Source organism: Molossus molossus, unplaced genomic scaffold, assembly GCF_014108415.1.
Source record: "Molossus molossus isolate mMolMol1 unplaced genomic scaffold, mMolMol1.p scaffold_m16_p_7, whole genome shotgun sequence".
In the NCBI taxonomy this organism is placed as follows: domain Eukaryota; kingdom Metazoa; phylum Chordata; class Mammalia; order Chiroptera; family Molossidae; genus Molossus; species Molossus molossus.
This window is the reverse complement of record NW_023425401.1, coordinates 14,135,087-14,161,781: the sequence shown is the minus strand read 5'-3', so window position 1 is coordinate 14,161,781 and position 26,695 is coordinate 14,135,087. Positions and strand designations below refer to the sequence as shown.

At 43.4% G+C, this 26,695-nt stretch overlaps 1 protein-coding gene across 5 annotated transcripts in view; it reads left to right on the top strand.

Moving 5' to 3' along the window:
* The window catches only part of SNX10 (sorting nexin 10), a 78,651-nt gene that overhangs the window by 43,731 nt on the left and 8,225 nt on the right, over positions 1-26,695 (top strand). For all 5 annotated transcript variants that reach the window (XM_036247010.1, XM_036247006.1, XM_036247007.1 and 2 more), the window contains 4 exons: positions 3,730-3,776; positions 21,069-21,155; positions 24,666-24,766; positions 25,151-25,249. In XM_036247010.1, coding sequence (XP_036102903.1) covers positions 3,753-3,776; positions 21,069-21,155; positions 24,666-24,766; positions 25,151-25,249 — 311 coding nt within the window. In that variant the 5' untranslated portion in view covers positions 3,730-3,752. The remainder of the gene's footprint in view (positions 1-3,729; positions 3,777-21,068; positions 21,156-24,665; positions 24,767-25,150; positions 25,250-26,695) is intronic.

Below are 26,695 nucleotides of genomic sequence, written 5' to 3'. Positions count from 1 at the left end.
GAAGCACTAATTGGGAGAACCTTGGTAGCATAAAAAAGGAAGTAGACCATTTGGGAAGAGTAGGAAATATTTTTAGATTTGATCTAGGAGGTTAGGGTTGTTTTGAGGAGAGAGAGTGTCACAACACAAATTAGGAAGTCCTGGCTGCTCTAGTGGCTAGCTCCTCTCTACTATATCTGCTTTTTATGGCTCATTTCCTTCAATTCTGTTATGTTACCTCCCCCGTAAGACCCCCCTAGCTCTCCTTAGTGTGTGTATGAATGGAGGTGGTGGTCAGGTTCAACACACACATGCCTGTGTATCTAGAATGTCTATAAGTCTAAGGTAGCACTTTTTCTAAATGCCACCAAAATAGTTGTGAGGTTGAAATTCTATAGCATATATACTTTTTGTTCCTGGATTTTAAACCCTAAATTTGGTCTAGCAATCATATTTATGACCATAAATCAAACTCATTGTCGAGATTATGTTGTGGAGATTACATTGTAGAGATAATGTTGTAGAGATTAGCAAATTTTATTGTTTTATGTGCTATGAACTAGTATTTTTTTACACTACTTATCCTCTTTATTTATTATTATTTATATATATATATTTTCCTTTATTGATTTTAGAGAGAGAGGATGGGAGAGGGAGAGAGAGATAGAAACATCAATGAGAGAGAATATTGATCAGCCACCTCCTGCATGTCCCCCACTGGGGATTGGGCCCAATCTGGGCATGTGCCCTGACCGGGAATCGAACTGGTGACCTCTTGGTGCATGGGTCAACGCTAATCATTGAGCCACACTGGACGGGGGTAACTATGGATTTTTAATCAAACCAGTTTCATTCTGTTTAGGATGTCCTTGTGGCTACTTAAATCTCATTTCACGATTAGCGGGTTTGTTGGGTTAATCAGCCTTTGAAATGGTGTGGTAGGAAAACCCAAAACTATCCTACTTAACATCCCTCTGTTATTTTCATTTTAAAGAATGATATAAACCATACTTGTTATTCCTTATTTCACCACTGGAAAAATATGTAATCCTTTCTCACTCACCCACACAGAGTCTGCTAACTCTCGGTCGGTAGGTTGCTTCTCAGAGAAGAGACTGCCTGTGGTATACAGCTCAAGTGTAGCATTACCAGGGTGTTTCCTATTGATCCGAGAAAGGGCTTCGATATGGTGTGGAACCGAAGGCACAATATTCGTTGCTCCATAGGTAGGGTCTGCAAATTACTGCCTCCTGTTTTTGTAGATACAATTTTGCTGGAACACAGCGTGTTCATTTGGTTGCTTCTCGTCTGTGGGTGTTTTCTCACTAAAAACTGCAGACTTGAGTAGTTTCAACAGAGACGGTGTGACCTGCCAAGCCTCAAATATTTGCCACCTGGCCCCTTATGGAAAAACATTGCAGACCCCTGCTCTACAGAATTTTAACTTTGTTTCTCAGCATTTTATAATTTGTAGAAGAAATATTCCAAGGTAGAGATAGAGGCAGTTTTCCCTGAAGTTTCTGGTTTGGGCAAAGCGCACTCTCTCAAGAAGGTGACAGGGTTGTGAAGACATACACTGAGTTTCTCAGATGAGTTTCTGTAGCTGCCCTGTGTCCTGGTGCGGGGGCAGCTCTCATACCTGTCTTCTGTGGTGACCCAACTCCAACCTGAACAACAGGTTTGAGAAATACTCCCTGTTGTTTGGAATAGTGTGAGATCTGATAATTCTTGGAGGAAGGTAAGTGGGAAGGAGAATGGACTGCAGTGGGTGACCATCCAGGTGTGCATGGTTCCCCAGTGGTGGTGGGAAATAAAATGCTCTAGGGACAGCCTTTTGGTGGTCACCTGGAGGCAGATTTCCATTCTTATTGGTCTCAAAGTCTTCAGTGAGGCAAGAATTTTCCCAGACGTATGGGCTGGGCTGGAAAAATTGGAAATTAAAACAAACCTAAAATTTTACAACCCACCAGTAGGGCATAGTTTTGTCAGAGAGCGATTTCTGTCTAGCAGTTTGGTTTGCTAAATTACAAACAATTGACCTTTCATCTGAATCCATAACCATGTTTATCATTTAACTCCCTCTCCCCATCAGTAGTTGCCCAAGCCCTTTGGAGAGAATTAAGACCCAGGCTCTGAACTATTGGTTCACTTCACACAGTCATGCAGGCAGCTGTGGACAATGGAAAGAACAGGGTTGGAAAGCAGACCGGCTTTTGTTGAAACTGGACTTGAGTTCTCTTGTGTGCGTGTGGCCTCGGGCAACTTAATCCCTCTGCTTCTGTTTTCTTAAGCGTGGAAAGTGAGGACACTCATGTCTCCCTCATAGGATTGTTGTGAAGTTTAGTTACACAAGGAAACACAGATAGGCTCTGCTGGAGAAATTCAATCAGTTGGAGAGACAGAATATACAAATGTTATGATGCAAGCGAGGTTTATGTCAACAGGACTGCACAGCACGCCGTGTGATGAGGGCAAAGAGCCAGGCAGGAGAGGGGAAGTGATTTCTGAGCAGAATCACGGGAGAGGAGTGGGAGTTTGCAGGGGATCCGGAAGGAGTGAAGGCATTAGAAGACCCACCTGGGCAGAGGTGTAGCTGCGTAGGGCAGCGTGGTGTGTGTAGGGACCACAGCCAGATCCTGAGATGGATGCAACTTTCACCTGATACAGGAATCCTTTCAATGACCTCAACTCCTGAGCAGCTCCCCGCTCCATCCTCTGTGCATGCCATCGCCTGTCCCTCTTCTTTTCCTAAACATTGACATTGCCCTGTTCTCCCTTCTCCACGGGGCCTCCTGCCCACTGCAGCTGAATGGAGCTTCCTTCCCCGGGAGTCCACCCGCTGCTCACGGTGTGCCGCGCTTGCCTCCTGAGGGAGCTGCTCTCCTCTCTGCCGTGGGCTGTCCCTCCCTGAGAGCATGTGGGGCTGAGGCCCGAGCTGGTGTTCTCATATTCCTCATAGTGCCAAGGGCATTAGTAGAGACTCAGGAAATGTTTGTGGATGATGATAATTATCTGGAAAATGGGGTCTGACGTAGTATGATCAAAATAAAGGCAAATAGTGACCAGGTAGCCATGGCCACCTTTTGGTTGTAAGAATATATATCGTGCATATAGTCGGGATTTAATATTTTTTGGAGGTGAGGCAGGAAGCAGATGTTAATTCCAATGACCTTTTGTAATAAATGGGGGTTTAAAGAACAACAGACACATCCAGGACATGCAGAGCCTGGAGTAGGACTTGATAGGCTGACTCACTGACTGGAAGGTCAGATTCAAGGTCCTGACCTTCGTCCCTCTTGGGGCCACACCGTCTGTTATCTGAACACTGGGGTAGTTTAAATGGCACAGGAATGACCTGTCCTTGAAAGGTTGGGTCACTGGCTAAACCGTCAGGGCTGTTCTCAGAGGTGGATCTCTCTGGACATCTTTCCCTTCTCTCCATCTCGCTGATGACTAGCATCCCCGCCACCCCTCAGGGCCCCTCTGTTCCCCCACATCTCCAGCCTCCTCTGAGTCCCAAGGCTGCCACTGTAGCCCGACTCTTTCCGGCCTTCCAGTCTGAGGGCGTCATCACCCAGCTGCCTTGGACTGGCCGTGGTCCCAAGCTCCCCAGCACCAGTGTGGACCGATGTGGTCAGCAGTGGTTCGGGGGGAGCAGAGGTTCCCCTTCCTGAGCCTGCGGCTGGGCAGCCAGGAGAAGCTGACCTGCTCCAGTTCTGAGTCACTGAGTGCTGGTGTCTTGTTTTTCAGATTGATCGTGTCCTGTGCCGAAGATGCTGCCAGAACAACAGAAAGAGGTATGTCATCCCCACCCCCACAGTCAGTAGTCCGTGCGTCCGGCTCCCTGCAGCTTAGTTCTGCACGCACTGCCCGTGCGTGTGGTGGAGAGCACGCTGCGGCAGGGCTTCCTAGAGGAGGGCGTGTGAGCAGGCAGAGCGCCTGCCTGTCCCCAGCACTGCTGCCACCTCGGCCCTCATTCTCAGTTCCAGTGGCTGAGCGGTTTCTCAGCTCACCCCCCGCCCCACCGGGTATAAAAGCATCTTTTTCCATGACTCAGAACTCTCCCAGATCTGCCTCCCACCTTGCTGTGGAACAGTTTCCCCACAGCCTGCTTTCTTGGTTTCCTCCTCTGTGGCCTCATCCCTGACTTCCCCGACCTCTGGTAACAACCCAGGGCAACTGCCTGCCGTCACTGCCAGTGTTGTCCTGCTTGCTGCCTCTTGGATCTCTTGTCACTTAAGCAGGGGAGACTGTCCCTTCCCAAACGCAGCCTGACCTCTCAGGCCTCCAATCCCAGCTTCCTGAGCTTCATCTGACTGGGAGGAGGGCAGGACCACTGCCACACCCCTTCGCTGAGTGCCGACCCTCAGAAGTACCCTTCGGCCTGCCTGCCTCCTATTGTGCCACACACATTGTCACTAGGTCAGCCTCATAAAGCTGAACAGCCCCACGCCAGCCTTTTAGGAGTGTGCACACACAGACACACACATGCATACACAGACACACACAGACACAGCACACACACAGATGCACGCAGACATACACATGCACACATAGGCACACACACAGACACATATACACACACAGACACACAGAGACAGTCACATGCACACAGATGAAGACATACATGTACGTAGACATACATGCACACACACACAGACACACACAGACAGACGCATGCAGACATACACATGCACACACAGGCACAAACACAGACACATATATACACAGAGACAGTCACATGCACACACATGCAGAGATACATGTTTGTAGACATACATGCACACACACACACAGACACACACACACAGTCACACAACCACATGGTCCTTAGTGCACCTTGTTAAAATTGAAAACACTAAACAATCCATTTCAGGGACTCCTTCCACAAACTTCTTTGCTGGATCTCACATCAGCCCTGCCTTTGGATTGAGGTTCTCCTCAGTAGTCCGGCCCACTTCACCCTTTAACTCCAGGATGGGTTTCCCCATCTTCAAAGGCAGTGTTTTGGTTTTAACTTTTTAGAATTGGGTACAGCATGTGTGCAATAAAATGCAGAAAGTGCCCTGATCCTATGGGTACAGCTAAGTGGGTTTTTTCTTACGTTTACACCTGTGTGACCACCACCTGGATCAAGGTGTAGATGTTTTTAGCACCCCAGAAGATACCTTGTGTCCCTTTCTTGTCAGTTCCCCTGTCGTATCCCACCCCCTAGAAGTAACCCCATACAGTACCAAGAGCAGGTACGTGTTCCCCCTGTCCCTCTGCAACAATACTGGGACCAAGCCGCTGGCTTCGGGAAATACCTTCCTCTAAAGGTGGCCAAACTGCAAGTCCCCACATGACTGTCCTCACTTCTGACACCAATGATAAGTTCCAGGGTTCCCCAAACACCCTCAGTTTTGATGATTCACAAGAAAAACTCACAAACTTGCTGAGAGACTAGACTCCCAGTTTCGGTTGTGTTTTCACAGGGAAGGGTACCAGTTAGAACCAACGGAAGAGACACACAGGGCAAAGCTGGGGTGGGGGCCCCACGCAGAGCTTCTGCCTGTCCTCTCCTCATGGAGTCCCCTTCCTGGTGTCCGTGTGTGACAATGTGCACAAGGAGCTCACCAAGCCTCGGTGTCCAGAGTTTTCATTGGGGCTCAGTGTTTACTGTGTGGTTGACCTGTAGTCTCCACTCCTCCTGGGGTCGAGTTCATACCTTTAGTCTCCAGTTCCGTTAGAGGTCACAGCTGATACGGCGTGACCCTGAGCCCCCATCGTATTCATGTTGTCATACCGGTCAGTGGCCAAAGCCCGTACAAAGATGGTCCTTTCAGGCAGGACATTGCAGGGCCCGGAGGGCACCTCCCAGGAGCTGAGGGCGGAGGCCAGCCCTCCCTCTGGGTGAGGTGAATTCTCCAATACCCACCTGCATGGCCTGATCCCGGGGCGGGCTGTGCCCATCGCCAGTGCTGTTCCAAAGGCACATTGTAAACGTTCTCTGGAGGGGAAACTACCAATGAAAGCCACAAAGACTTTTTTCCAATTAGAAGAAGCTTCTTTTTTTTCTTTTTGCTGGGTTGGTTTAATCACTTGATTTTTATTATGAACTCATTTCAGTGACTAGAAGAAATGAGACACAAATTTTAACCAATTACATAAAGAAAGCATTTTATTGACCTTGCTAAAGTCCTTTATTATAAATAATTATGTAATAATGTTGTTTTTTTTTTTTTTTTTTTTATCCTCACCCGAGGACATTTTTTCATTTTTTGTTCAGGTAGAGTGGGAGGGAGAGGACCAGAGAGAGAGAGAGAGAAACATCGATGTGAAAGGAACACATCGAGTGGCTGCCACCCGCACGACCGACCAGGGCCGGGGACAAACTGCAACCAAGGTACGTGCCCTTAGCGGGAACCGAACCCGGGTCTCTCAGGACCGCAGGCCGACGCTCTAACCGCTGAGCCAAACCGGCCAGGGCAATAATTATGTAATAATGTTAAAACATTAAGGAATTTTAAACTGGAGAGTCCTTCAGCTGAAAAGGAAAAAATACTGTAGGGAGAAAGGTATAATACTCAGAAGTTTGCTTTAGCCCCTCAGCAAGAAATACCCCACAAGGCTAGATCCTAGATACAGAGAATATCCTGTTCATCATGTCAGTCCGTTTTCTACATTTGGCCAGAATGGTCTGGCTGCTGATGTGTTGCTCTTAGAACGAAGTTAAAACTGCTACATGAGGTTTCTAAGGCCTCTTATGATATGACCCTTCTTCCTTCTCCAGGCTCACCTGCCCCTCCCCCACCCCAGTGCTCGGCTCACTCCTCATTTTGAAGCTTTCGCTCTGCACTCTGGGCCCTGGGCTTTCGCAGATGTTTTCCCACTGCCGGGAACAGTCTCCCTTCCCCCAGACTTCACACCAGGTTGTCTGACTAAGCTTAGCAATCAAGAAGAGGCGTTTCTAAAGCCGCAATTATAAAAGGCATTTTTATCTTACCGCCTACCCAAACACCTCCCTGTCCTTCTTGCCAGTTAGAAGTGGAGGTTTTGGCTGAGCCTTTAAATACCCCAGTGGCTGGTGGTGGTTCAGTTGGATGTAATTCAGGTCCCACCTAATTGCATGTGGAAGGCCTGGATGCAACATCAGTGATTGCTCTGGAATCTGGACCAAGGGGCCAGAGTGTGTAAGCTCACGGCGCCCACGGCAGACAGTACTAATTCATCATGAGGCTGGCACGTGAATGGAGAGGTATTTACCATCCTTGTTCAAGATTCAACAGCCCGGGAGTGACATCTCTGTTCTACCTAACTGGTAGTGCCAGCCTAGAAGTTTGGCAGTTTTTTATCTTTTAAAGATTTGGGGGGGAGACCCAAATGTAGTCTCTCTTGTTAAAATAGCTTTATTACTGTAATAAATCTAGAGAGAGGAGAACAGGGAGTACCGGTCTCCCTTGTTAGTTAAACATGTTCCATTTGCACATGGGTTTGAATTCCCAGGAGGGCCGTATCTGGGCTGATGGATCATCCCCATAAAAATGGCCTTGGCTTTGGGCCATTGTAAAATTAAAATGAATTCAGATTCATTCATGCATGCAGCTTTAATTTACAATTAAAATATTATGGTTACATATTTTAATAAGAATAATTAGATGGACCCAACTGAATCAACCCTTCTGTTTAATGAGACAGAACCCAGAATCCTAATGAAAGGGAAGGTGGCTGTGGCAGGGAACACGTCTCAGAGAGAGTCTTTTGTGGAGTCAGGCATTTCTGTTCTTTGTATATTCTAATGTCCAGAACAAGCAGTTTGATTTTTCCGATTAGGAAAGACCCTCGCTTCAGCCATGTTGAGCTCATCCTCTGCAATGTGTGTGAATACGCAGCTTCCCCCTGCTGCACTGTTTCATGGAGTCTGACATTCCGGCCCCTCCAAGGCAGGGGGTTCATTCCTCTGCCCAGGGCTCACTTAGTGTAAATGGGATGGTTCTGCTCTGCCCAGTGTGGCTCAGTAGGTTGGGCGTACCTGTGCACCAAGAAGTTGCAGGCTGGATTCCCAGTCAGGGCACATGTCCAAGTTGCAGGCTGGATCGCCAGGGGGCAGGGCGGGGGGGCGGGGCATGGGTGTGCAGGAGGCAGCTGATCAATGTTTCTCTATCACATCGATGTTTCTCTTTCTCTCTCCCTCCTTTTTCTCTACCAATCAATAGAACTACTTAAAAAAATGGGACAGTTCTCCCTATGTGATGTGACTGGAAGGGTGTGTGTATCTCCTCTGCTCTCCTGGAACATGATGACTGAATTCTACCGTTAGAGACCCATATCTTTAGGCTAAGGGTTTGTTTTTTTTTCTCCTTCAAAATGTACGTACTTCATAGTGAATGCAATGGCAACTACTGGTTATTGACACCTTAGTGGCAATAAATCCATCACCTCTGGGGCAGTGGACACCCCGAGGGGAGCAGACCCAGTGAGTGGAGAGCTCCAGGCAGCAGGAGGCCTTGCCACAGGGGAGGCGGCAGGGCCCCACAGGGACAGATGGGAGGGAGGCGCTTCTGTTTGGGATGTGTTAACTCTAAGCTTGACATAACAGTCAAGGTATGTGATGCTGACTGATGGTCACGTTTGAGGCTTGCTCCAGGAAAGGTGGTTTCGATACTGGGAAACTGACTAGAAACTGACTGGGCTGCACCCAATGACTATCATTAAAGAATGTCCCACAAGCAGGGCTTCCACCTGGTGTCCTGCGAGGCTGAGGGCTTTGAAGGGAAGTGACAAGACGAGGCCAAGCACCCTCCCATCCCCGAAACTAAATTGTTGTTCTTCCTTCCTCCTCCGCTCCCTGCCCATCGGATGTGATATAATAACGGGAGACTGGGTGTAGGGTATACAGGAATTCTCTACTGTCTTCACAGTTTTTCTGTGTATCTAAAACAGTTCTAAAGTAAACCGTTTTAAAACAACTAACATTGAATTATATATGCTCAAATATAAAGATTTCTAAAAGATTGTGCAGTGAATAAAGCAAGGTACAAAACTGTATTTATAGCATATTCCATTTGTATAAAAAATATATATATGCCAAGGAAATATATATATATATAATATAATATAGTATAATATAATAATATAAAATATATATAAAAGTCCCGACTAGGTGGATAAGAAACTGGGGTTCTAGGAGGAGGAGGACTTCATTTTCATGGTAAACTCATCTGTATTTGCAATTTTATGTATGAATATAAATATATCTTGAACCACATTGTTTTGTATTTATAACAATGAAAAAGATCTTATTTCTAAAGGTAGACAAGTGTTAGGGTATCATTCTGTGACTGGTATCGAGCCCTGTTAAACAAACGGTTAACACTTTCAGATCCTTGTTTCTGACTTACTTTCACTTTCAGGTGCTACTTTTGTTCCTTTTTCTAAAGCAGTCTGTTGGGGATCCCTTCCCGCCCTCCCTTTCTCCCTCCCTTCTCCTTTGGTTGGTTTTAACTTTTCACTATGAAACTTTTTTTTGATCCTCACCCGAGGACATTTTTTCATTTTTTGTTCAGTTAGAGTGGTAGGGAGAGGAAGAGAGAGAAAGAAACACTGATGTGAAAGGGACACATCAAGTGGCTGCCACCCGCACGACCCAACCAGGGCTGGGGACAAACTGCAACTGAGATACGTGCCCTTAGTGGGAACGGAACCCGGGTCTCTCTGGACCTCAGGCCGACGCTCTAACCGCTGAGCCAAACCGGCCAGGGCTCGTTATGAAACTTGAAGCATATGCCAAGTAGAAAGAATAACATAATGAAACCTTATGGAGCTAAGATTTCAATAATTAACACATTATTAATTCATGACCAAGCTATCTCTCCCCACCACCCATGTCTTCCTGCCACCACACAGTGAATTATTTTGAATATATTTAACAATTGACCCTTCTTACAAACAAACCACATTATCATACCTTAAATAATTAACATTAGTTCCTTCATACCATCAAATATTGTCAGTGTTCAAGTTTCCCTGATTAGTTGAAAAAATTTATGTATTTGCTTGTTCTAACCATGATTCAAATTAGGACCACTCATCACATCTGGTTAATATATTGCTTAAAGTCCATCATTCTGCCTTTTTCCCCCTTTATAATTTATTTGTTAAAGAAACTGCATCTTTTGTCCTGTAGAGTTTTTCATATTCAGGATTTTGCTGACTGGGTCCTTGTGGTGCAGTTTGACACAGGTTGGCACTTATTTCTTGTTGCAAAAGATGAATTTTTCCATTGCACTTTTCCTAGTGTATTATGTGATACAGAAAGGTAACTTCTTAATTTTGGACACGACTTATGTAAAGAAACTTGCAACATCATGAACTATTTATTATAAGTTCTATAAAAGACAGGTCTAGCTAAACCTCATCTACAGTTGTTTATTTTGAAGTAGTAAAAGCTTTCTTAAAAATCATCATTCAAACCTGCAAGGGCATGGCATTAAACACACTCCAAGCAATAAAGAGGCAAGTAACATCCCTTGTAGTTTGTCTTTTAGGTTATTTGTTGTAAGTATTATTAGGAAATAAAGGAAGGTTACTAGATACAGTCTTTCTGCCTTTCAAGCTTGCTATTTATAAAGAATATAGTGTGTAAAATGGCTAAATTTTAGTTTTTTAAAAAAATTATTATTTTTAATTTATTTTTTTATTGATTTTTTTTAGAGAGAGAGAGAAACATTGATGTGAGAGCAAAATATCAATTGGCTGCCTCCAGCATGCCCTTCACCATGGATTGAGCCTGCAACCAGGGCATGTGCCCTGACCGGGAATCAAACCGGCGACCTTTAGGTGCATGGAACGATGCCCACCCAACTAGCTACACCGGCCAGGGAGCTAAATTATAAAGTTTTGAGATTGTTGTGTGGAATTTCTGAATAGAATTCTGGTGAACAAGACATTGATTACATTCTGTAAGCATTAGCAGAGTTGTATTCAATACATTTTAACTGTATGAATGAATGAATGAATGAATGAATCTCCAGTTTAAATACATAAATATGTAAAATACTACTTTGGAATAGGGAAAAAAAAGTCCTGAGAAAGTGAGCACAAAATGAAACAAGTTTTTATTTTTGTGATAGAAAATTCTGATCAAGGCTATGAAAAATTAACACCTGGAGATTTTGTTTTTTTAGCTTTTGTCTACTAATTTTTTTATAATCTGAGTAAATATTTTTAAAATTATTACAATTATGTTTACTGTACAATAAAGATTAAAGCTAGATAGACTACAGTGGGAATTTTATTTTTATTTTTTAAAATATATTTTTTAATTGATTTTTTAGAGAGAGAGGAAGGGAGAGAGAGAAACATCGATATCAGAGAGAAACATTGATTGGTTGCCTCCTGTACACCCCTCACTGCAGATTGAGCCTGCAACCCGGGCATGTGCCCTGACTGGGAATCAAACCAAGACCTCTCAGTCCATGGGACGACGCTCAATCCAGTGAGCCACACTGGCTGGGCTACATTGGAACTTTTAAATGATGCAACTATCAAAACGACTAAAATAAAAAACAGTAATAGTACCACTAAAATCTATCATAGGACCCTGACCAGGTAGCTCAGTTGATTAGAGTGTTGTCTTAATATGCCAAGGTTGCAGTTTCAATCTCCAGTCAGAGCACATACAAGAAGTAAACAATGAATGCAAAAATAAGTGGAACAACAAATCAATGCTTCTTTCTCTCTGACCTTCTCTCTTTTCCTCTCTCTCTCTCTCAAATCAAATCAATCAATCAATAAAAAATAAAAACAACAACAAAACAAATAAAAACTGTGACAGATGTGTAGTGATAGACTGTTGTGGTGTTGGTTTGCATTTCCCTAATGGCTAATGATGTTGACCATCTTTCCATGTGTTTGTTGCCATCTATCTGTCCTCCTTGGTGAAATGTATTTTTATGTATTTTGCTTATCTTCTAATTGGATTCTTTGCTTTTTTAAGTGTTGAATTTTGCACATTCTTTATATATTCTAGATATAAGTCCTTTGAGGGATTTGTGATTTGCAAATAAGTTCCTCCAGTTTGTAATTTTTCTTTTCAACTTTTTCACGGTGTCTTTTGCAGAGCAAAGGATTTTAGTTTTGGTGAGGTCCAATTTATCACTTTTTTCTTACATGGATTGCCTTTGTGGTATCAAGTCTAAGACCTCTTCGTCCAGTCCTGGGTCCCAAAGGTTTTTCTTCTATATTTTTTTCTAAAAGTTTTTATGATTTTTTTCCATTTAACTCTGTGACCCATTTTGCATTCATCTCTGTGTAAGGTGCAAGGTGTAGGCTGAGGTTCCCCTCTTGGCCTGTGGATGTCCAGCTGTTCTAGAACTGCTTGTTGCAAAGACCATCCCTCCATCACTGAATTCTTTTTGCACCTTTGTCAGTTGGGCATATTTGTGTAGCTCTCAGTAACAGGGATTCTCCCCACTTTATTCTTTTTCAAAATTGTCTTGACTATTCTAGTCTTTCCCTTTCCATGTAAATTTTATAATAAGCTTATCTATGTCTTAAAATCTTACCGAGATTTTTACAGAACTTGCATTAAACCTATAAATCAGTTTAGGGAGAATTTGTCTACTATGTTGAGTCTTTTAATACATGAACACAGTGTAGACATGATAACTTATATAGATGTATACAAAGAAGTATATGCTTCTTTGATTTCTTTCAACAGCATCTTATAATTTTCAGCATGCAGAACTTGTTCATCCTTTGTCTTTGAATCTTCTTTGTAATCTTATGAGCACTAACTAGGTGCTAATACTGTGTTTGGTGCTAGAAATGTCAAACACATGCCCTGGCTGGCTTGGCTCAGGGTTTAGTGTGTCAGCCCTCAGACCAAAGAGTCGTAGGTTTGATTCCGCCCAAGGGCATGTATCTGGGTTGTGGTTCATCCTTAGCCCTGGTTGGGGTCATGCGGGAGGCAACCAGTCGCTGTGTCTTTCTCACATTGATGTCTCTCTCTCTCTCTCTCTCTTTTCCTTCCTCCCACTCTGTCTGAAGATAAATGGAAAAATATCCTCGGGTGAGGATTGAAAAAAATATGTGAGAGTGTTTGTGTATACATATATATATCTATGTATGTGTGTGTGTATGATATATAAAATACGAAGCCTTGCAGTACAGTTTCAGAAGAACATGTCGTTTCAACTGATGTTTTAGCTAGTAGCAAAGAAAATAATGTTTTCCTCTCCGAAATATGCAATTACAGTGAATTTTAATCCTCACCCGAGGATATTTTTCCATTTTTTTGTACAGATAGAGTGGGAGGGAGAGAGAGGAAGGGAGAGAGAGAGAGAAACATCGACGTGAAGGGACACATCGAGTGGCTGCCACCCGCGCGACCAACCAGGGCCGGGGACAAACTGCAACCGAAGTACGTGCCCTTAGCGGGAACCGAACCCGGGTCTCTCCGGACCGCAGGCTGACGCTCTAACCGCTGAGCCAAACTGGCCAGGGCGTGAATTTTAAATGATTGAGCTTTATTATTGCTAAAAGAACCACTGGATAGAACATGTTTGAGAGCCCAGGCTTTGGAGCAAGGTGGACCTGAATTTGAAACCTAACCCGGCCATTTGACTTTGGGACAGTTGCTTAAGCTCTAGAAGCCTTAATGTTCTTATCTGTAAAATGGGATGTGAATATTCCTGACCTCTTAGGATTTCTGTAAAGATGAAAGCAAAACACGTGTAAAACACCATGGCGCCTGGCACGTGTCAGTGCTCTGTACAGTACAGCAATTTTTGTTGTTCATTTCATCCTCTATCAGGACTAAGGAAGGAAAGACAAGGTAGGTGGGTGAATGGACAAAGGTGGAACTGGGGTGGGGGTGGGGAGAGATAGTGGATGAGAATCAAAGAGTGGTTATTATAAGAGAACACAGGGATTAGATTTTCCAAGAGTCTGGTGGTGTCTCTTCAGAGGCCTGTTTCATGTGGAGAGCAGTAGGGATCAGTTGGTTTAAATTTTTAATTCTCTGCCTGGCTTCCTTTCTTCATACTAGATATCGTCATTAGGCCCAAGAAGTCATTAAAGTGTTTAATAAGGTTATTAAATTGAGTAACTGCTGCTGCTGAAGCAATTTTCATAGGAAATCCATACGATTCTAGGTATGGAACTCGGAGCTGTCCTCTCTGGCTGACAGCCTGTCAACATTCTTCTGAAGGATGGTGGGCAGCCTCGGGTGGGATGTGTCTAATTAAGAGATTATAGGTGAACCCTGGCTTCCTGGGTGTACTATTCATAGCTGGAAGCATGGTGTAACTTCACTAATTCCTACTAATTGCTGGGGAGGGGAGGGGAGGTTCATCTGAACTATAGAATATTTTAAAATAAGTGTACTTTTATTACTTCCAAGTACATATTTTAACTCCAATGAGGCAAACAAATTGTAGTCTGGTACAGGTCTTCAGGGACCCGAGTTATTGAAGCTATCAGAATGATTTTCAATTATTTCTATGTAAATAGGTGCTTTTGGAGTTCTTTAGGGTGCTCAGAACGAGTTAGTTCTCATAGATCTTAAACACTGCTCCTGTGCCGTGTGCTGTTAATTGGCACACCCTTAGAGGGAAGGGGTTTGTTAAATCAAGATAAACTTCAGACCAGCTGCTAAATAACTTATTACTATTCATGAAGTTCAGGAACGCAAGTGGATGAGGTTTTTATTTCAACTGAAGTTTGATCTCGTCTTTTTGTTTGTTTCCTGCAGGCAGTTCCTTCATTCCTGCAGGCGTTTATTTATTAAGTGACATTAATAGACTGCAGTGGATGTGTCAGACATTCAAGTGTACAAGACAGCCTAAGGCACCCTAAAGGAGCTTAGCATCTGGTAGAGGAGAGTGATGGGTAATTGCCATACAGTAAGGTGTGGTGAGTAGGGACGGTGCCTGAGGTCTTCCCAGAGGCTTTGGGGGCTCACAGGAGGGTCAAGTCTGTAAATCAGAGTGGATGGAGGATTTCTAGAGACTGAGTTGCATTTTGAAAAATGAATTGGAGTTGTTAGCAGAAAAGAAAAGAAAAGAAAGAAGACAACAAAGAAGAAAAAGAGCAGAAAGTGGAGTGGGGACAGTTGTCCCGGCGGAGATAACAGCTTGTTCATAGGCATGCAGGTGTGAAACGACATGTTGTGTATGGGGACCTAAGCTTAGCCTTCAGAGATAAGCGGAGTGAAAACCGTGAAAGGCTCTATTGTGCTAGATAAGAAGTTTGAACTTGATCTTGAAGGTTATTGGGCAGGCTTTGGAGGATTTTCAGCAGGAAAACGATCAGATGTGTGCTTTGGAGCAACTCTTGCCTTAGTATGGGGGATGAATTGGATACAGGCCCGGAGATCAGTTAGCAGCCCTTGCAGTAATGTTGGGCAAGGGACTAGGGTGTGGGTTCAAAGGAGGGTGTCTCTGGAGGACTTGCTCAGTGTGGACTGAGGAGGTGATTTAAAGCGAGAAGTCTGGGGTAACTTGGTTTGTGGCTGGAGGTGCTGAGGATGAGATGGAGAACAGGGTAATGTGGGAAGGGCGGGACTTCCAAGTGGAGCCATCTAGACAAGAGGCTGGACACTTGGAGAGAGAGGCCTGGATCGGGACGGAGGCGGAGTTATCAGCTCATGCTGGGTGCTCAAAACCATGTTTGGAGAAGGTCGCCCTGGAATTGCAACAGGGTGCGAGAGCAGCAGCCTGAGATGGCTCTCGGGGCCACAGCAACATTTAAGAGAACAAGGAGGAAGACAGTTCGCCATCCACAAAAGAAGAGTGATATTTAGCATTCTGACCAAGTTAAAGATTTTCAGGATTGAAAAATGTTTGGAGTCTTAGCACCATAGTTAATTTGGAGTGTGCATTTAAAATGCATCACTGTATTATGCAGCGGTAAGAAAGAAAGATCTCTTATCCTTTGAGACTACATGGAGGGACCTGGAAAGTATCATCCTAAGTGAAACAAGCCAAACAGACAAAGACAAATTTCATATGATCTCACTGATTTGTGGAATATAATGAACATAACAGTCTGAGGAATGGGGTAGTCCCAGAGACGCGGAAGCGGGGTACAGACTGACAATCCCCTAAGGAGTGGGGAGGTGGGAGAGGGATGAACCACAGAACTTATACGCATGTATGCATGAACAGTGGACATGGACAACAATCTGGGGAAGGGGCAGGGAGGGAAGGGGGAGGGGGAATCAGTGGGGGAAAAAAGGAGAATCATCTGTAACAAAAATTAATCAATAAAAAAATAAATAAATAAATAAAATGCATCACTGTGCCCTGGCCGGTTTGGCTCAGTGGTTAGAGCGTCGGCCGGCAGTCCAGAGAGACCCGGGTTCGGTTCCCGCTAAGGGCACGTACCTTGGTTGCGGTTTGTCCCCGGCCCTGGTTGGGGTTGTGCAGGAGATTGCCACTCGATGTGTCCCTTTCACGTTGATGTTTCTCTCTCTGTCTCCCTCTTTCCCACTCTATCTGAACAAAAATGGAAAAATGTCCTCGGGTGAGGGAAAAAAAATGCATCGCTGTGTTCTTAGAAGTCATTTTCCCCCCAGCATGGTTTTAGAATATGTATTCAACCTACCCGTCTCCAAGAAGATTAAAGATTAGACTGAATGAGTAGTAATAATGGTGGAATCTGAGATTTCCATCCACCTTTGAGATGAAGAAAAGAGATTCTTTTTTCACCTGAGGACATTTTTCTATTTTTCATTCAGGTAGAGTGGGAGGGGGAGAGAGGAAGAGAGAGAGAAACATCGATGTGAAAGGGACACATCGAGTGGCTGCCACCCACACGCCCAACCAGGGCTGGGGACAAACTGCATCCAAGGTACGTGCCCTTAGTGGGAACCGAACCCGGGTCTCTCGGGACCGCAGGCCGACGCTCCAACCACTGAGCCAAACCGGCCAGGGCAGAAAAGAGATTCTTTACAACTTTGTCACTCTGCTGTCCATTCCTTTCACTAATATTCTGAAGGGTTTGCTGTGAGCACCATGAAATCTTCAGGTCACTCCGCCTTTCGCTGAAAAATTACAGTGTTAGAGTGTTTGCTATTGGGTTCTTAATAATTTTTATTTAAAAAATATATACAGTTGGTTAAGCTTTTTTTTATTGTCAATGTTTGTATGAAGACCTCAATGCTTGGGTTTATAAGCTTTTCCCTTTCTTTTTAAAAAATGTTTTTATTAATTTATTTTGGTTACAGATGCCCCCCCCCCCCCGCCCCCTGCCCGGGGCACCCTCCTCCCTGCTTTTCCCTCTCTTAAAAATTTTTTTAAAAATTTAAAAAAATGTTTTTATTGATTTTAGAGAGAGGAAAGGAGAGGGGGAGAGAGAGAGACATCGATGTGAAAGAAACATTGATAAGTTTCCTCCCGTACATACCCCAATGGGGGACTGAACCCACAACCTGGGCAGTGCCCTGACCAGGAATTGAACCAGCCACCTTTTGGTGCAGGGGATGATGCTCAACCAACAGAGCCACACTGGCCAGGGTGTAAGTGTTTCTCTTTCTATGTAATAATACTTCATGTAGAAAAGTATAATAATACTTTATATTCATGTAGCACCCACCGAAAAATTTCCCAGTGTTTTCACCAGTATTTTATAATTTGATTCTCCTAGCCCGGCTGGTGTGGCTCAGTGGATTGAGTGTCCTCCCATGGACTGAGAGGTCTTGGTTTGATTCCTGGCCAGGGCACATGCCCGGGTTGTGGGCTCAATCCCCAGTAGGGGGCGTGCAGGAGGTAGCCGGTTGATGTTTCTCTCTCACATCGATGTTTCTATCTCTCTCCCTTCTGCTCTCTCTAAAAAAAAAAAAATCAATGAAAACATATTTAAAAAATATAATTAGATTCTCCTAATAAATAGCTGAGATAGGTTACACAGGCATTATTCCAATTTTTTAGCTCAGTGAATAAGTTCATAATTTCGGAAGTGGGTGGCAGAATTTTCCCCTAGTCTTGTGACCATAATTTCAGTGCCCTTTACAGGAAAAGGGACACATTGCTCAAAGCTTATATGTTAACAGTCAGACAACAGCAAACACATAGGGAAAATAAGCCCCAGTTTTTTTTCCAGAATGATTTGTCATCATTCATCATTGATTAATAATATTTTGAGTGCTTGGAGGTATATGACGCTGTAGATTTTATAGCTTATGTTCAGAAACATTTTTTTTTAAAATCACAGGTTTGTAGCAAATTGACAAATGTCTTTTCTTATCTTTTGCTGTTGTTTAATCTGTATAAAGGGCCACTGTTTCAGTCACAGGTGCCTGTCTTCTGTTAGTATGGAACACTGAGCTGTTGGAAATATTTCATTTCCCTTCTGGTATATTTAAGGACTTCTGCCTCTCCAGTGGAAAAACAGAGCTGTCCATACCCTGTGAGGAGTGTGGCTCACATGTGCCTTGATGACTAGGCGCCTTCTGGCCCAGTGGGCGGGAGACCTTGCCAGCCATTGGCGGCATTCTGCCTTGCTTGGAGCACAGGCTCTGCCCACCTCTGCATTAGACATAGTGCTCGGGGCCCACAGTGGTTTTGGGGGCCCATGAAAATGTTTTCATTTTTTTAAATCAGAAAAATAAAATGAACTTTTAGGTCAAAGAAAAGGTTTTAATGTATTACACTAAAATATTCATCTTTGTGCCAATGAAGTCATAAAATATGATTTTGAATTTTTTTGAGAAGGGCCCATGAAGGCAGAAGTAGCCAGAGCCCTAGGAAGTCAGAATGCAGTCCTGAGTGTGTGGGTATGTGGAGGGATGAATGAGGTCCATTCTGGACTCTTGTCTTCTCTCCTATTCCTAACCTATTTGTCCTCCTGTTCATTGATTTACTGATGATTGATTCATTCCTTCTAAGACTGTGGATGTGTGAAAAGTACTCCAGGAAACAATTCTACATACACACACAGACAGGAGACGAGGTGAAATGTGGACAGACCGACAGCCGGCTGCCTGGGTTTCATTTCAGTTTCCATCTCTGGGCAGGATGTTCTTTGTCCCTGACCCGATCACACTATATGGAATGAGGGGCTATTATAAATACTTTGTTTTAACAATTGTTTTTGTAGTGCCTCTGACCCTCCCTCCCTCCCTCCCTCCCTCCCTCCCTCCCTCCCTCCCTCCCCTCCCCTCCCCTCCCTCCCTCCTCCTTCCTCCTTCCTTCCTTCCTTCCTCCTTCCTTCCTTCCTTCCTTCCTTCCTTCCTTCCTTCCTTCCTTCCTTCCTCCCTTCCTCCCTTCCTCCCTTCCTTCCTTCCTCCCCCACCTCTCTTTCTGTTACAGATGTTTCTCCTTTTTCCCCCATTGACACCTTTCTCCCCCTCCCTCCCTGCCCTGTCCCCAGCTTTGTTGTCCGTGTCCATTGGTTATGCGTACATGCATATAAGTTCTGTGGTTTATCCCCCACCCTCTTCTGGGGATTGTCAGTCTGTACCCCACTTCCACGTCTCTGGGACTGCCCTGTTCTTCAGACTGTTATGTTCATTATACTCCACAAATAAGTGAGATCATATGATACTTGTCTTTCTCTGCTTGGCTTGTTTCGCTTTCCAGGTCCCTCCATGTCGTCTCAAAGGATAAGAGATCTTTCTTTCTTACAGCTGCGTAGTACTATGGTGTTACCTCAAAAAATTAACAATTAAATTGCCATTTGACCCAGTGAACCCACTTCTACGAATATACCCTAAGAAGCCTGAAATACCAATCAGAAAGAATATATGTACCCCCATGTTCATAGCCTCTATTTAGAATGTGCTTTTGAGAAACAATAGCCAAAACATTTAGAGCATGACTCTATTGTTACCTTGTTTTTATTGCCTCTCTGTCTCCCAAATGACATTAAAGTCTATAATGAAAAGATTTTTAAGTAAGACTTTTTGGAACATTAACTCATAATCTCTACCTACCGAGGGCCAGCGGCGGGCAGAGGGCTCTAAAGCGAGAACAGAGTGCGTGTTCTAGGGAAACGTGACCGGTGGCAGAGGTTATTTTCAGGGAGTATGGAGTATTTTCCTCCTTTTTAAAATCCTCTGTTCTGAAAATTCTCATTTGAGTATCTGCATAATAGAATGGAGGTGCTCCGTCCAGAAAACCTAAGTCGTCCCTCCGCTTCTGTTCCAGCATGTTTGCAGCCGGCCTCTCAGATTGCCAAGCAGGGCAGTAAGACGTGGCTAAAATTTCAGCCTTGAAGTCCTGCTTTTTAAAAAAAATTTTTTTTCTTCATTGATTTTAGAAAGAGAGGAAGGGAGAGAGGGAGAAATGGAAACATCGGTGACAGAGAACATCGATGCGAGAGAACATTGATTAGCTGCCTCCTGCATGCCCCCCACTGGGGATGGGCCCACAGCCTGGGCCTGTGCCCTGACCTGGAATTAAACCAGCGACCTCTTGGTACATAGGTTGATGCTCAGCCACTGAGCCACACAGCTGGGCTGTTATCATATTTTTAAACTAAGCTTATCCTCTTGAATTTGGGGTGCGTACACAAAGTGATGTTCAACTCATTGCTTGCTTTTCACGTGACCTTTGCTACTCTCTTTGTGTTCTAGGAAGTGATGTATCAGGCAGGGCCTATAGTTTTAGTTTAGAGAGATGAAGAAAGCAAGAAATGGCCACTTTAAAAACTTGAGAAAAATGGGCACCTATTTTTCATGATTAAAAATTAAAAATCTGTTTTAAAGTCTCTGTTCTTACTGTCTTCACAATAACCTGTGAAACACTCCAGAATGGCAACCAGCTTGGTTGTGTGTTTTTTAAAAATTCCGTTGTGCGCCCTGGCCGGTTTGGCTCAGCGGTTGGAGCCTCGGTCTGCAGACCAGAGTGTCCCGGGTTTGGTTCCCACTGGGTCCTAGCAGCAAGGGGCACGTACTAAAAAAAACAAAATTCCGTTTTGTGGCAAAAGTGTTCTTTTTTTTGGACTTTCTATGGTGCCTGATTCCTTAACTTCTCATTTTTTAAAGGATCGTAACCACATTGGTTAACGCTCATTTCCGCCTTGTTCTAGCACAGTCATTTCTCGCATCTCTTTCCAGCCCTACTTGCCGTCCTGAAACACATTCTCTGTTTATGATGCCCTTACAGGAATTCGTAAGTGTCTGGGTTCGAGATCCTAGGATTCAGAAGGAGGACTTCTGGCATTCTTATATCGACTATGAGATATGTATTCATGTAAGTATGCATTCAATAGTAATTTTTGGTAGCATATGTTTTTATGGGACACTATGAGATACTTACAATGGAAATTTGTAAAGTTTTTCTAATTCAAAGAACTAAATTTTAATGATTATAACTAATGCTTGTATCTTACAATGCTTGTATCTTTTTTTTTTTTTTTTTTGTTCAAATAGAGTGGGAGGGAGAGAGAGGAAGAGAGAGAAGCATCGCTGTGAAAGGGACACATCCAGCGGCTGCCACCCGCACGACCCAACCAGGTCCTGGGACAAACTGCAGCCAAGGCACATGCCCTTAGCGGGAACCGAACCCCGGTCTCTGTGTACCGCAGGCCGATGCTCTAACCGCTGAGCCAAACCAGCCAGGGCTCTTTTTTTCTTTCTTCATTGATGTGAGAGATTCACATCGAGTGGTTGCCACCCACACGACCCCAACTGGGGCCGGGGACAAACCGCAGTCCCTTACCAGGAACCGAACCCAGGACTCCCTGGTCCGTGGGTCGATGCTCTACCCACTGAGCCAAACCAGCCAGGGCTCAATGCTTGTATCTTACAGGAAGTAATAAGATGGTCCTAAAGTTGAAAAATTTCTTATTTGAATTTCTATTTGTACCTTTGTTAATATGAATATTTTAATGTTTATTGCCTTCATGCAGATGTGAATACATCTACAATCCACAGTTAGAGAATATTTATACCTCATTAATGGTATTTATGATCTGCTATAGCATATTTCTGGGTAATAAATATAATGCTTAATAAATCTTTGGTTTTGAGAGGACGTAGAGTTCTCTGGAGAAGAGATGTGTAGAGTGTAGATATGGAGAGTAAGAAAGTAGGTACTGAATATACGCAATTATTTTGCCTTAGTCTAGGGTCTGAATAATCAACACATTTACTTAACTGGAAATTATGTTCTTTATTTGGAAATAATGTTCTGTCATAATCTCTCTCTCTCTTTTTGTTTTGTTAATCTTCATCTGAGGATATTTTTCCATTGATTTTTAGAGAGTAGAAGAGAGGGAGGGAGGGGAGATAGAGAGAGAGAAAGAGATTAACATCGATGTGAAAGAGACACATCAATTGATTGCCTTCCACATGTGCCCTGACCAGGGCTGGGGATCGAACCTGCAACCCAGGTACATGCCCTTGACCAGGAGTCCAACCCACGACCCTTCAGTGTTCAGGCCAACTCTCCAACCACTGAACCACACAGGCTAGGGCTATACTTTGTATTTTGATTTTGTTTTGGTTTTGCTCATAAAGTTACACTAGATATAAATTCTGTGTGGGAAAGTACAACACAAGTCTATAAGATTAAGCCTTTGAAAATGAAATAATTCTTTAGTTGCCTTTTAACTTCCTCAAAAGATTTGTGGGTCCTTATCACATACTTTATGGTTGGTGTGAAATTTGACTGTCCTCAAGGAGTTAATGATAGCATAGATTTTTCTCTGCTGCATAGTAGCATGGTATGAATTCAGAAATGTCCACCTCGAGCCAGAAATGATGGGTTCCACAATATTATTCGGTGGTGTCCTGGTGTTTCTCTGAAATGCTAATAGATTGATGATGAATAAATCTTGGCTTGGCAGATACCATACACAAGCAAATAGATTTAGAGGAACTTAATAAACTAGTGATCTCAGTGTAGTCTGATCCTGTTGTGCAATTAATCAGTGGGAGGATTGGAGAGCCCCTTAGATGCTGTACCCACAGAGACTTGCAGGTAGAGAAGCTATCTAACCCATGTAAATTAATCTCAAGGGAAATGATACTAGGCGACTCTGAAATCTTAGCATTTACTTGGAATTTTAAACAAGTGGACTAGAGAGGTGGGTAGTCTATCATAACTTGTTCTGCAAATGAAGGACTTAGAGGTAGATAGATCTTTGTCTGGTGTAGGTGCCAGCCGATCCCCAGTTACTGGCATCCACAGTGAATGTGGACAGAGAAAGGAAAGGGAGTTGAAATTGGCCCAGTGTTCCTGAGGTGTGGGAGGCCCCACAGTGACCTGGTGCTCTCTGGGGAGGGCGTGCAGAGGGAACTGCCCAGGCCTCCGTAGGGCACCGACTCTGGTGCAAACGGCCTGCTTTCCTACTCCCCAAGGATCACCTTAGAGAGAGGCCCTGGTGTGCTGTGAAATCCACACACACAATGTTATTGTGCCACAAACTATCCAGCAGTCTGGCTGCCCTGTTGTCAAAGATGATGGGATTTAGACCCATCACTACGTTGGGGGCAGGTCTCTTAATTTAACCTCTCTGCAGCGGCGGTTTTCTGAGGGATGCCAGCAACGCTGCCATACATGTCCTGAGGACAGAGTAAAAACGAATGCACATAATTACCTTTCCCAAGGAAAACAACTACTGGGTGCTTATTAAATGATAGAATAATAATTTTTAAAATAATATAAATCTTGAGGGCGAAAAAATTCTCATTTAGTAATGTAAAGATTATGAAATAGAAATTTGAAATAAATGTAGAGAATAGTGATCATCTTTACAAAATCAATAGACAGATATTTGCCAGTCTCTTGTGTTACCCAAAGGAGAAGTTTTGTCATTTTGCTGAGGATGGAGACTCTGTAGGTAGCTTTTACTGTCTCTGCCTCAGGGCAGCTGGAAGGAAACCAACATCTAGTAACTAATAATAATGTTAATAGCTAACATTTTCCAAGTGCTTGTTGTCAGTCCTCACAGCCTCTGTGTGAAATAGGTATGTACTATTTCACCGCTGTTTTATCACTTAGGAACCGAGTTGAAGTGATTTGCCCTGTAGCAGAGCCAGGGCTGGAATTTGGGTCCCCCACGAGGATGTTTGTCCCTGTGCATCAACCCCTTTCCAACTCAGATCACGTTCCCTCGTGCATCTAGTAGAAAAGGGAAATGCGCCCTGCCTGGTTTGGCTCAGCGGTTGGAGTGTCGGCCTGAGGACCAGAGAGTCCTGGGTTCGGTTCCTGCTAGGGGCACGTACCAAAAAAAAAAAAAAAAGGAAAAGGGAAATGCTGTTCTCTTGTTGAAAGGTGATTTCAGGATTCCTGGTGATATGTGCAATTTGTAGTGATGACTTTATCAAGGTCCTGATGGCTTCTGTGATGTCATGTCTAAGACCGGAGAGTGTCTTTAGTCCCCAAAGACTTCTTCAGCTACTTGGACAGATGGAAGGTGTTAAAATGCAGCAGATGACCCTGGCTCTTATTGGTCATTTATGCTTCACGATTCAATGTTTATGATTCTTTTTGAAAACAGTGCTGATAGGTGAGCAGGAGGCTCAGGGAGTGAATGACTTGTCCCAGACAACACTGCTCACTTACGTCATCCCAGCTGTCTTTAGAGCTGTCGTTTTGGTGGGCTGTGTGCAAGATTTGAGTCTGGTTTAAATGCAAATGCATTTTTGGTTCTAAAAATCTCATTTAAACAAATTTGGGGGGCATAGAGTGAGTTATAGATATAAGAAAAGCATTTTTTCCTCAGGTGAGGCTTATATTTTTCTTTTCTCTGAACAGACCAATAGCATGTGTTTTACAATGAAAACATCCTGTGTACGAAGAAGATACAGAGAATTTGTGTGGCTGAGGCAGAGACTCCAAAGTAATGCATTGCTGGTGTAAGTGACTTAAAGGGTATATCTAGGAGCCTTGATTATCATATTCAACATTTAGAACTTTGATATGTATAAGATTTACAGGTACATACCTTATGAGGCATTTTATAGGCATGCTTCTTGATTGTAATTATAGCTTTAGTTAGTTTTGTGGCTATGACATCTGAATTCAAAATTTATCATTTGAATTCCACTGACATTTATGGGTATTGACAATGAAAGTCCTCAAAAATGTTTAAAAATGGGGTTTTCTTTATTTTCATTATATAACTATATATGGTAATATACAGTCACCGTGCGATAATTAGTATGCATAATTTGATTTCACTTTGAGGGATTTCTTGACTTGATGATGATAAATTTCTTTCTTTCTTTCTTTCTCATAAGACAACTGCCAGAACTTCCCTCTAAAAACCTCTTTTTCAACATGAACAATCGCCAGCATGTGGATCAACGTCGTCAGGGTTTGGAAGATTTCCTAAAAAAGTAAGTGTGCAGAAACTCGTGCAGCCATAAAGGAGACACGAGAAAAGTGCTTTTGCAAGAGCTGAGTGTCCTGTGATCAGGGAGGGAGAACAGTACTGTTTCTGAAACCTTAATGATCTGCTCTAGAGCCCATCTCAGTCGTTCATTTCCTGTATTACAGCGCCATCTTGTGGCTCACATTGATGGTGCATATTCGAGACCAGATCTTTTAGAAAGAAAACAATGAACTAATTGAGTCAGATAATAAATACGCGGTCCCCTAAGCTGTAAAGCAGAGCCAAATTACTTGGGAGTTTAGCTGACAAAAGTAAAATTTGCCAGGAAACAGATGTGCCTTATTAAAAAGGCACTTCTTAAAAACTGTCTTTATTTACAACAGTTAGGATTGATGGACGAAAGTCAGCTTTCAATGGGCTGCTAATACCCTTCTGGGCTCCTCTAAATGAGTAGTTTAACTCTACTCTTTGGAGGGAATATTTATAAGGGAGTATTTATTGGTGTTTGATAGTCTCAGTGGGCTATTAAATCTGGATTACTTGGTGATGGGAGGTACTGTAGTTAAGGCGACTTCAGTTCACACTACTATAATTTCTCTTTTTATCCACTCTGGAATGCTGGAATTCCCATCCCATGAGATAGCACATTGGTTTGCACACAGACTCTGAGGCCAGACTGCCCAGGTTCAAATCCTGGCTCTGCTGCTTATTAGCTGGGAGCTTTGGCAAGTCTTTTACATCCTCTGTGCCTGTGTTTTTGCATCTGTCAAATGGAGTTAGTAATAGTACTTACTTTATAAGCTTGTTGAGAGGATTAAATGAGTTAACAAATGTAAGGTACTTGCAACAGTCTGGCATATAATGTATGGTATCTAAGTATTGGCCATTATTTGTTTAATGCCTTTAGAAATGGTTTTGAGCTAATTTTTCTAACTTCCTATCATAGATAAGAAAATAGGCTGAGGCATGACTACTGATTAAGGGGCAGAGCCCAGTCTCTTGGACTCTTTTCCTACTAGCTTCAGGATCTGAAGGAATCACCATTTGAATTCACGACATGATACCTCAGAGCTAGCCTGCAATACTATATACTGCCTTCTCTCCATGTAGCTCATTCATAACAGGTTTGGGCATTAAGTATGCACATGAATATTAATATTTATTTCTATTAAGTTGATAGAGTGCCTTTCCTTTGAAGGGGTCATGGAGACATACAGAAACATCCAAGATTATAAACTGAGGGAGGGCTGGAAAAGAAAAGCCAGAGGAATAAAAATGACACGAGACCGGAAGACTGAGTGACTAAGCCAAGTCCTGGGAAAACACTACAGTGGGATTCTTTTGGGTATCACAGGCTTGACAGAACAAAGACCTGGTCAATTTAGTTCTGCCTTTTCCCTTTGGGGACAGCTCTGATGTTAATTATTGTCTATCTGAGACCCAGGTGGCT